At 36.6% G+C, this 11,698-nt stretch overlaps 2 protein-coding genes across 2 annotated transcripts; both read left to right on the top strand.

Annotated features, from left to right (window-relative positions):
* The first annotated feature begins 3,079 nt into the window (after positions 1 to 3,079).
* LOC137018918 (glutathione S-transferase P-like) lies at positions 3,080 to 6,351 on the top strand. The gene is made up of 7 exons (XM_067383756.1): positions 3,080 to 3,111; positions 4,167 to 4,202; positions 4,790 to 4,896; positions 5,047 to 5,134; positions 5,421 to 5,524; positions 5,807 to 5,908; positions 5,997 to 6,351. Coding segments are annotated over exons 1-7 (627 nt in total). The 5' UTR covers positions 3,080 to 3,110; the 3' UTR covers positions 6,186 to 6,351.
* Positions 6,352 to 7,012: 661 nt separating this feature from the next.
* Positions 7,013 to 11,332, top strand: LOC137018911 (glutathione S-transferase P-like). Its single transcript, XM_067383742.1, has 7 exons — positions 7,013 to 7,196; positions 7,727 to 7,762; positions 8,745 to 8,851; positions 8,954 to 9,041; positions 10,550 to 10,653; positions 10,740 to 10,841; positions 10,930 to 11,332. The coding sequence occupies exons 1-7, from the start codon at positions 7,028 to 7,030 to the stop codon at positions 11,116 to 11,118; spliced, it is 795 nt and encodes a 264-aa protein (XP_067239843.1). The 5' UTR covers positions 7,013 to 7,027; the 3' UTR covers positions 11,119 to 11,332.
* Positions 11,333 to 11,698: the final 366 nt, after the last annotated feature.

Raw genomic sequence — 11,698 nt, 5'->3', positions numbered from 1 at the left:
TTCTAAAAAAGTTGGTTGTCTCCCAGCATTTTAGACTACAGAACAATGCAAAAAAGCAAAAAAAAAATAAATAAATAAAATACAAATACCAACAATTCAATACAACAATACAAAAATACAATAATTTATTACATTTTTTATTTGCATGTCTCTGTCTCTGCTGTATGGGTTTATCTGGATGAATCCCCGATTGATCAAATACTAAAATAATATGCAAATTAATTATCCACGATAAAGTTGTTGCCGCTTTCATTGGCAAGTGACATGATGACTTTATACTTTACGTCTCTTCAGAGTCAGGAAAAGCTAAATATCTCCAGGAACTGCTTGAAGACCTTGCCCCCTATTAAAACATACACAACAGTTATGATCGAATGACATGAGAATTTAAAAGGCTTAAGGTTAAATTTAAGTTTTTAAGTGCATGCAACTCACAACCCACACTTATGTACACACTTTCTCTAATGCATTTTGTTCAAATAAAGTGACTTTTAATGGATGTAGCTCCTCATAAAGATTATGGTTGATTATTCTCCTCATATTCTCCATTGTTGCAGCTCCTCTCTTCCCAGTCTGTCAGTAACGCTCTGTTTAGTTCCTGTCTCTATGAAGCCCCTCCCTCCATGTGCTCTGATTGGTCGGCTGAAGCAGTGTGTTGTGATTGGTCGTTTGGGAAATGTCCCGCCCCTTACCATGACCGCCAGTTTCAACACACTACTAACTAACTCAACCAGACCCCACCCCTTTATTCTGCATATGAATTATTTAAATGAGGAATATTGTGAAGAAAACTCAAGACTACAATGAGGCATTTCAGAGAGTTCAGAAACACTGATATAGAGAAGAACTGCTGCTGGAGGGACTTTTTCATGCTCAAACAGCAACATTACACACTAAAGACAGATGAACATGGAGAAAAGCATTATAGGACCCTTTTAAATAATGTCTGAACTTTTTTCCCTCTCTGATCATGTAAATGGATGAACTTGAAGGCCTACATCCAGACAACATTTTTACAGTGTCTATGCAATTTAGATTGTGTGCTTTATACGTTTATACTATAGTCTTTAAACTTGGTGTATAATGGTGATTCTGCACTTTTACATACATGCTGTATTCACCTCCACAATGAGGACTGAACAGGAAGAACAAGTTTTTATGAACAGCAAAAACAATCCCAACGACTGAATGATGACAGGAGCATGAGCATGAGCCCAGACAAGTAGTGAATATCTGTCAGATTTAACAGATACATGTATAGATTATGTTTGGGTTGCATAACAGCCTTTTTTTTTTCATATTGCGCTTAAAGGGATAGTTCACCCAAAAATGAAAATTTGATGTTTATCTGCTTACCCCCAGTGCATCCAAGATGTAGGTGACTTTTTTTCTTCAGTCGAACGCAAATTATGATTTTTAACTGCAACCGCTGCCGTCTGTCAGTCAAATAATAGCAGTGATTGGGAACTTGAACAATAAGAGTCGAAAAAACTTCCGTAGACAAATCAAAATTAAAACCTGCGGCTCGTGACGACACATTGATGTCCTAAGACACGAAACGATCGGTTTGTGCGAGAAACCGAACAGTATTTATATAATTTTTTACCTCTAATACACCACTATGTCCAACTTCGTTCAGCTTCCGGTTAGTGAGGTCTGATCGCGCTCTGACAACGGAAGTGATGTCTCGCGCTCATTGAAGTATATGGCATCACTTCCGTCAACAGAACGCGTTTTTTGACCTCACTAACAGGAAGCTGAACGAAGCTGGACATAGTGGTGTATTAGAGGTAAAAAATTATATAAATACTGTTCGGTTTCTCGCACAAACCGATCGTTTCGTGTCTTAGGACATTAATGTGTCGTCACGAGCCGCAGGTTTTAATTTTGATTTGTCTAAGCAAGTTTTATTTACTGTTATAGTTGAAGTTCCCATCCACTGCTATTATTTGACTGACAGACATCAACGGTTGCAGTTAAAAATCATAATTTGCGTTCGACTGAAGAAAAAAAGTCACCTACATCTTGGATGCACTGGGGGTAAGCAGATAAACATCATTTTTGGGTGAACTATCCCTTTAAACAAGAACAAATGTAGGGCGGGGCTTGATTTTGTCTGTGGGGAATTGATTGGATGGTTGTGGTTTGCTATTGGTGGATCTCATGTGAGTTACAGGTTGCCCCGCCCTCGTCATTAGAGAAGAGATGTTGATGCAAGAGTGAGGAGAAGTTATTCTGATTCAACATTATGAGGAAAATGAATGATGTGCATGGATAAATCATTAATAATAAATACTGCAAAATTCCATTATTAATAGTTCATGAAGACTTTAAACATTGCATTTGACATTCCTGCTTCAGTGCTGGTTTGTTTACATCTGGTTAGTTACAGTATGTAATCTCCAGTGCTCAACGCCATTACCCATGTGTGATGAGTAACGAGCTCCGCTGAGATAAATCATGACGAGAAGCACTGATAGTCTCTTCATTGCAAGCAATAAAATACCTCAAGCTGTTTGGCCAGCTGTCTAAAATAGATGATGGAGACTTGACTCTGTACCAGACCAATGCAATCAAAAATACTTGACATGCAATGACAATAAATGTCCTTATCTGACCCGAACTGTGTTGGCTTTCCTTTCTTTCCTTTGGCTTTTGAAACTCTGAAAAAGACATGCAAACTAAACCATAATAAACCAGATTCAATCCCAAATGAGGAAAATGCCACTACAATGCTAGTTGTATCTAAGTTCTTATAAGTTCATGTGCTTTTATAAGGTCTAAGTTCATGCAATATTTGAGGTAGTTGATTTGTCTGACTCAGACATTCCACTGTGTGATATAATTACAGACGTTATGATAATACAAGATTAACTAATTTTTTCTACCCTTTAGACATTATCCTTATAAAAAGTTACATTTAATAAAGCAATCAATCATACTCTTTTATTAGTGCTGTCATCATAAATGCAGTAGACATACCTTGCGTGCTAATAGGGTGCGTACATGACTCATCAGAAAACTTAAGGCTTATAAAAGGAGCCTCGCGCACACTTCTGTTCACTGCACTTCAGGAGCACAGCCTAAACCACACCCGGTCCTACTACACGAGTAAGTACCTTATGACTGTTTACAGCTCTCATTCACTTTTGTGTTCACATATGATCATGCTCCATATGTCAGATGCATTGCTTGCTAATATTTGCATTGCGCTGCTGCAACAAACTATTCACGGCGTCTGAAGATATTCATAGAGGTTATAGGGTTACTCAAAAATGAAAATAATGTCATTTACTCACCCTCATGTCGTTCCACACCTGTAAGACCTTCGTTCATCTTCAGAACATGAGTTTTGATGAGTTTTTTTAATCCTCCATTGAAAGCAACAAATTTACCACATTCAGTGTCCAGAAAAGTAGTAAAAACATCATTAAAATAGTCAGTGTGAGTACAGTGGTTAAACCATAACGTCACGTGATATAAGGCATCGGCCAATACTGAACCTGGAAGTGCTGCAACATAAATAGCGTAGTAGAACGACAGGGGAGAGACGAATTTGTTGAATCAAGTCATTATTTTTATTTTGTTTTTGCGCACAAAAAGTATTCTCGACTGTTTTAACGATGTCGTACCTTTCTGGAGCTTGAATGACGGTAATTACGTTGCTTTAAATGGAGGATAAAAAAAACTCGGATTTCTTCAAAATATCTTAATTTGTGTTCTGAAGATGAAGGTCTTACAGGTGTGGAACGACATGAGGGTGAGTAATTAATGAATTTTCATTTTTCTGGGAACTAATCTTTAAGCTGATGTCCAGCTATTTAAAGAGTAATTTCAGTGCATGGATATCAAATCTGAGCTGTATGGGTTTTAGTACTGTAAATGTGCTATTCTTATTTCATTTTGCATGACTGTTTTTCATCGTATCTATATAATATGTGCTCAAATGTGATCACAATGAATGGAGGAAAGTGTTACGTAACGCTCAAATGCTCGTGCATGAGGAAAAAGACATGGGCGGTGTGAATGAGTATGCAATTCAGTAAACATTATATCGTGTAAATCTGCCTTTACAATCGCTGCTCTATCTGATGACTTCCTTTTACGCTGCTTTCACATGATCTGCAGTGTCCTCTCTTAACTGTTTTCCTGTTTTGTTTTTGCAGTGGCTCCCTACACACTCACATACTTCGCGATCAAAGGTTTGTATGAAAGGCTGTTTCTTTAATCTTGTCACATGACGCATGTCTGACCCTTCAGAAAAGTCTGGAACAGTTTTTGTGACGTGGTTCAGTTGAGACTGAATGCAAGTTTCATGCAACACAAGCCATATGCAACTATTAAAAAACTCTTACATTTTACTAGTTGATTGAATTTGCATGCAACTTTAGCAATATTTGAAATATATATATATATTATAATATAGCTTATTATTTAAATCTATTACTTTACAAGACGATGCACAACTGCATGAATACTCTCTCTGTTCAGAGAATGAAGAGTTGAATATTCTCCGCTCCATTGATAATCTTTGGTTGTCCAATCAGACATTTGTCTGAAAGCATTTGCCCTAGATAGGGGAGGAGGAACAGCAGTGAACTTCAGCCCACATGCACTCCATAACACAGCTCCTCATGAATCATGGAATGAGTTTACTTTGTCTAAAGCAGTGTTTGCATTATCATTGAGTCTAATGTGCACTTTTATACATGTGATTACACACTAAGATGATTGTAGAATGCTGTTGCTATAGTAACACCCCCTGACCCCATGTCATGTGACCTTACAGGCAGATGTGGTGCCTTGAAGATGATTCTGGCAGACAAAGAACAGCAGCTGAAGGAGAACTTGGTGACCTTTGAGGAGTGGGGAAAGGGTGAAATAAAAGCCAGCTGTGTGAGTTTATTTTTTTTATTATTATATGATTTACCATTTGAATTTTGCACCGGAACTGTGGTAAATGTAAATAATCTATGCATGGTTTAATGCAGTTTAATGTAATTCCCTGGTCTGCATATTGATAGTGTGTTACTTGATTTCTTTTAGCTCTTTGGACAGTTGCCCAAGTTCCAGGATGGTGATCTGGTCCTGTATCAGTCCAACGCCATGTTAAGGCATTTGGGTCGCAAACATGGTAAAAAGTTAGATAGTTGACCAAAAATATGATCATTCTCACCTTATTTACTCACTCTCACATTGTTCCAAACCTCTATTCATTTCTTTCTTCTGTTGAACATAAAGGAAGATATTTTTTGCATCCAAACAGTTGTTGGTCCCCATAGTAAAGAAAAATGGAAGTCAATGGGGACCAATGGCACACTACAGCTTGAAATCTTTATTATTGCATGATGAATACTGTCTTTTTTAAAAACCCTATATGTAGAACAGAACTGTTATAATTTATCCTTTTACACATTCAGGTGCATATGGAAAAAACGACTGCGAGGCTTCTCTCATTGACATGATGAACGATTCAGTTGAGGATCTGCGCGTAAAATATATGAAGCTGATCTACCAGGAATATGTGAGTACTGTAAATCTCACAGACATTCAGATGCATTTGCCATTTCAGAGCAAATGTATGGTTTCTACATGCGATATGACCAGACATTGATATTATTGTTAATCCCTCCATATTCTACTACTTGTACTATTCTAAATGCTAGCTGAAACTTCTGTATTACTAGCACTTCTCATGTTTATTACCTGTTTAAGATGAATCACTTGTATTCCTCAACTACATGTAAGTTGCTTTGGATAAAGCATCTGTAAATGAATAAATGTATTATTTTGTCCCCATCTGTAGGAGACTGGTAAAGAAGCGTTCATCAAAGATCTGCCCAACCAGCTCAAACCATTTGAAGCCATTCTGGCCAAAAACAAATCTGGGTTCCTAGTCGGTGATCAGGTGAGACATCCAGAAGAAATACTAGGAGGGTAACTGATGTAATTTAGTTCTTGGTAAATTCCCATCTACGTTTCGTGTCTCCTCACAGATCTCATTTGCGGACTACAACCTGTTTGACCTTCTGCTGAATTTTAAAGTCCTTTGCTCCACCTCTCTGGACTCCTTCTCTGCGCTCAAGAGCTATGTGGATAAGATCGCTGCGCGGCCCAAAGTCAAAGCCCTGCTGGAGTGCGACAACTTCAAGAAACTTCCCATCAATGGCAACGGCAAACAGTAGTTCTTCAGGACACTGACAGATCATTCTCAAGCAATGGCACTTGATGTTAAAAGGCCTTAACTGGTGCAAAATATCCCACGTCTTTATATGAATATGTATTTTGTATGTTTAACTGTTTTTGATAGTTTTTACTAACAGAAACCAATGTATCAATTATTATTATTATTATAAATAAAATAAGATTAAACATCCAGAATCGTTTCATTGCTGCTTATATATCACTTGTTATTGAACAACTCTAAAACATGTTTTAAATTGCATTAAAATATAACAAATTTATTAGAATTCATTAGAATTATTTTGAAGCACTGACATGATGATGATCCCTACTATGCGTGTTTATAAATAGAAATTATGTAGATAAAATGGACCAGTGATGAGCATTTGTTACTGAGTTTGATAATATAAAAATATTAATATGGTTTATATTACATTTTCATGTTATATATTAATATAGTTAATATATAGCATATATGCATATAATATATAGCATTTTTTTTTCTCAGTTGGTCAGAACAAAAGTGTCAGAGATGTTACTTACTCCTTCAGATGATATTTTCCGGTAAAAAATCGTATTTTGGTCATGTTCAAAAGACGTAGAATTTGTGATTCTGAAGTAAACATTAGATTCATCCTGAGGAGCCGTGTCGATGCACAACCCACGTAAAGATGATAATTCTGCAAATAACTGCAAATGCAGGTTTCAAACAGAGATGGCGACAAAGAGGCAAAACTTACAGATTGCAGCTTTAAACAGCAAACGTAAGCATAATCATGTTACAGGTACTACAACATGAATGACCCACTGGAAATCAATCATACTCTTTTATTAGAGTGTTGCCATGAATGCAGTTGTATGCAACCACAACACACTAACAGGGCGCGTGCATGACTCATCAAAAAACGTAAGGCTTATAAAAGGAGCCTCGCGCGCGCACTTCTGTTCACTGCACTTCAGGAGCAGCTCGCGCACACAGCTTTCAAACCGCTCTCTATCCTCCTGCTACACGAGTAAGTACCTTATGACTGTTTACAGCTCTCGTGCACTTTTGTGTTCAGCTTCAAGTGCACGTGATCGTGCTTTACATCTGCCATATGTCAGATGCACTGCTGCAATTGATTCACAGCGTCGTTGCAGTCAGCAGTGTGTCTGAAGATGCTTAAGCTGATATTACATAATATAGAGCTATTTAAAGAGTCAATTCAGCGCATGCATATTAAAACTGAGCTGCATAAGTTTTAGTACTGTAATATGTGCTATTCATATTTTCAAGCATTTTGCATGACTTTTTTCATCGTATGTTTATAATATGTGCGCAATTGTGCAAGTGTTACGTAATGCTCAAATGCTCGTGCATGAGGAAAAAGACAAGGGCGGTGTGAATGGAGCACTACTAGTATGCAATTCAGTAAACATTATATCGTGTAAATCTGCTTTTGCAATCGCTGCTCTACATTCATCTGATGACTTCCTTTTACGCTGCTTTCACATGATCTGCAGTTTCCTCTCTTAACTGTTTTCCTGTTTTGTTTTTTTGCAGTGGCTCCCTACACACTCACATACTTCGCGGTCAAAGGTTCGTATGAATGGCTTTTTCTTTAATCTTGTCACATGATGCATGTCTGACCCTTCAGAAAAGTCTGGAAAAGTTTTTGTGACGTGGTTCAGTTGAGACTGCTGGAGCTGCAAACAAAAGAAGTGCAAGTTTCATGCAACACAAGCCATATAAAACTATTAAAAAACTCTACATGCATTTTAGTAGTTGATTGAATTTGCATGCAACTTTAGCAATATTTGAAAAAAAATAAATAAATAAATAAATAAATAAATATATATATATATATATATATATATATATATATATATATATATATATATATACAATTTTGCATTAGAATTTTTACATTCTAATATAGCTTATTATTATTTAATTCTGTTATTTTGCTAACTGCATGAATATTCTCTCTGTTCAGAGAATGAAGAGTTGAATATTCTCCGCTCCATTGATAATCTTTGGTTGTCCAATCAGACATTTGTCTGAAAGCATTTGCCCTAGATAGGGGAGGAGGAACAGCAGTGAACTTCAGCCCACATGCACTCCATATAAATTGGCAAATTACAACAGCTCCTCATGAATCATGAAATGAGTTAACTTTGTTGTCCATAAACACAGTCTAAAGTAGTGTTTGCATTATCATTAAGTCGAATGTGCACTTTGATGCATGTGATTAAACACTTGCTGCGTCTCATTTCAAAAGCTGCATCCTCTGGAGGTTACATTTGAAGGCTGCATACATCATTGAGGTGGTCTTATTTAAGAAAAGTAATGGTTAGATTGCTAAGAAAGAAAGAAATTACAGTATTTTACACCTCACGAGGAATAACAAATTTTATTAGAGTTAATTTTCTTAAATAAGACATCCTTGATGACGTATGCAGCCTTCAAATGCGACCTCCGGAGGATGCAGCCTCTGAAATGAGATGCAGCTTCTAAGATGATTGTAGAATGCTGTTGCTATAGTAACACCCCCTGACCCCGTGTCATGTGCACCTCACAGGCAGATGTGGCGCCTTGAAGATTATGCTGGCAGACAAAGAGCAGCAGCTGAAGGAGAACCTGGTGACCTTTGATGAGTGGATGAAGGGTGATCTAAAAGCCAGCTGTGTGAGTTTTGTTTTTATATAGAGTTACGATTAGAATTTTGCACTAGAATTTATATATTTTAACGCAGTTTCATGCAAGTCATTGGTCTGCATATTGTTTTAGGTCTTTGGACAGTTGCCCAAGTTCGAGGATGGTGATCTGGTCCTGTATCAGTCCAACGCCATGTTAAGGCATTTGGGTCGCAAACATGGTAAAAAAAAAAAAATTACTTACCCAGAAATTAAAATTCTGTCATTATTTACTCGCTCTCATGTTGCTCCAAACCTGTATTAATTTCTTTCTTGTAATGAATCCAAAAAAAGATATTTTGAAAAATGTTGGTACCAAACAGTTCCTGGTCTCCATTGACTTCCATAGTATTTATTTATTTATTTTTTTGGTTCTCAATATTCTTGTAAATATCTTCCTTTTATGCAGTTTCAAAACAGTCATGCAGGTTTAGAGCAACTTGAGGGTGAGTAAACTGATAAAATTTTTTACCACTTTAATGCATCCGAAATAAAATCAAGCTTACTTAAAGGTTTAGTGAAACTTTAGCGGCATTTAGGTTGGGAATTGCAATATAGAGGAGCTACGGTGGCCAACACAGGACAAAAATGTTGTCGTCTGAGACGGCAGAGAGTAGCCAGTCAAGCAGACATGCTCTGTAGAGCAGTTTGTCCATTTAGGGCTACTGTAGAAACATGCCGGCGCAAAATGACGACCCGCAGTGTATGAGATAGAAATGGCTCATTCTAAGGTAATAAAAACATAACGGTTCATTATGTAAGGTCTTTATACACCACTGAAAACATAGTTATGTATATTATATTGCATTTCTGTCAATAGATCCTCCTAAAAATTACACATTGCACCTTTATGTTTGTTTTATAATGTGATGAGGTCTTGACATGAACTTTTTTGCTCAGCAGCCACTGTGTCTATTGGTTTTCCAAAGTCACTAGCCACTCCGCATTTTCACTGGCCATGTTGACATCGATACTATGGGGAAAAACTGCTATACAGATATTTTTTAATATCATCTCATAATTTGTCAGCAGGTTTATTAGGCTGCTGTCACTTTAAGAGCTGATGCACTGATCCATTATACTGATACACATGCGTTTTCTTTCTCAACTCTTTATGTTCACTTCAAACATAACTGACTGTGTGTACATGAATACTCTCCAAGACTGGCATTTTGACATTATTTTGTGTGTATTTGACTGTTTAAGTGCAATAAGCAGCGATAAAAGAACTCAATTTAGTACTGAGGGCCGGCTTTATGTGACGCACTTTGGGTGTGAGAACAAAATCTGCGGGAATGTGTAAAATTATGCAAAATCACACACTGAAATTCAGCCCAGTAACACCAACAATGTTCATCCTGAGCAAATGAAATGAATGTAACTTACTGTTGGAGAGATAGAGAGAGGGAGAAAGAGAGATAAAGAGCAGCTGGTATCATGTGTCTATTCTGCGAAAAATGAGTACTGGAAGCATTTCAGATATTTCAGTATCGCAAAAAAAAAAAAAAAAAGATATTTTTGACAACACTACATTGCACTTAGTTTATTATTTCAGATAATTCTTTTTTTAAAGACTACAATTAAAAAATGTATATATTAAATATAAAATTCAACCTGGGTTAACTGAGTTACACGCCACTCCTGAAATACACTCGTAATACATGCATAATTTATCCTTTTACACATTCAGGTGCATATGGAAAAAACGACTGCGAGGCTTCTCTCATTGACATGATGAACGATGGAGTTGAGGATCTGCGCCTAAAATATATTAAGATGATCTACCAGGAATATGTGAGTACTGTAAATCTCAGATTGGAAGTTGCTTTGGATAAAGCATCTGTAAATGAATAAATGTATTATTTTGTCCCCATCTGTAGGAGACTGGTAAAGAAGCGTTCATCAAAGATCTGCCCAACCAGCTCAAACCATTTGAAGCCATTCTGGCCAAAAACAAATCTGGGTTCCTAGTCGGTGATCAGGTGAGACATCCAGAAGAAATACTAGGAGGGTAACTGATGTAATTTAGTTCTTGGTAAATTCCCATCTACGTTTCGTGTCTCCTCACAGATCTCATTTGCGGACTACAACCTGTTTGACCTTCTGCTGAATTTTAAAGTCCTTTGCTCCACCTCTCTGGACTCCTTCTCTGCGCTCAAGAGCTATGTGGATAAGATCGCTGCGCGGCCCAAAGTCAAAGCCCTGCTGGAGTGCGACAACTTCAAGAAACTTCCCATCAATGGCAACGGCAAACAGTAGTTCTTCAGGACACTGACAGATCATTCTCAAGCAATGGCACTTGATGTTAAAAGGCCTTAACTGGTGCAAAATATCCCACGTCTTTATATGAATATGTATTTTGTATGTTTAACTGTTTTTGATAGTTTTTACTAACAGAAACCAATGTATCAATTATTATTATTATAAATAATAAAAAATAAAATGCATCCAGAATGTTTTCATTGCTGCTTTTATATACTTTGTTATAGAACAACAATATACCTGTGTTTAAAACATGTTTTAAATTGCATTAAAATATAACAAATTCATTAGACTTATTTTGAAGCACTGACATGATGATGATCCCTACTATGCATGTTTATAAATAGAAATTATGTAGATAAAATGGACCAGTGATGAGCATTTGTTACGGAGTTTGAAAATATAAAAATATTGATGATTTATATTACATTATTATATTATATATCAATATAGTTATGTTAGATAATTATATATATTATTCAAAATATATTATACAACATTGTTTTAAAATATTCTATAATATTACCCCCCCCCCCGTTTTTTTTTTTTTGTGAAATTATGACACACCCGTTCCACA

Source organism: Chanodichthys erythropterus, chromosome 1 (assembly GCF_024489055.1).
Source record: "Chanodichthys erythropterus isolate Z2021 chromosome 1, ASM2448905v1, whole genome shotgun sequence".
Classification (NCBI taxonomy): Eukaryota; Metazoa; Chordata; class Actinopteri; order Cypriniformes; family Xenocyprididae; genus Chanodichthys; species Chanodichthys erythropterus.
The sequence above is the reverse complement of the archived record's forward strand: the minus strand, read 5'-3'. Positions and strand labels throughout refer to the sequence as shown.

Bases quoted from the DNA above. Each gene is read 5' to 3' on its own strand.
- LOC137018918 (XM_067383756.1), top strand. The intron at 5,135-5,420 runs GTAAAAAGTTAG...TTACACATTCAG, and splicing joins GCATTTGGGTCGCAAACATG to GTGCATATGGAAAAAACGAC. The intron at 5,909-5,996 runs GTGAGACATCCA...GTCTCCTCACAG, and splicing joins GGTTCCTAGTCGGTGATCAG to ATCTCATTTGCGGACTACAA.
- LOC137018911 (XM_067383742.1), top strand. From the start codon at position 7,028: ATGAATGCAGTTGTATGCAACCACAACACACTAACAGGGCGCGTGCAT. The intron at 7,197-7,726 runs GTAAGTACCTTA...GTTTTTTTGCAG, and splicing joins TCTATCCTCCTGCTACACGA to TGGCTCCCTACACACTCACA. The intron at 9,042-10,549 runs GTAAAAAAAAAA...TTACACATTCAG, and splicing joins GCATTTGGGTCGCAAACATG to GTGCATATGGAAAAAACGAC.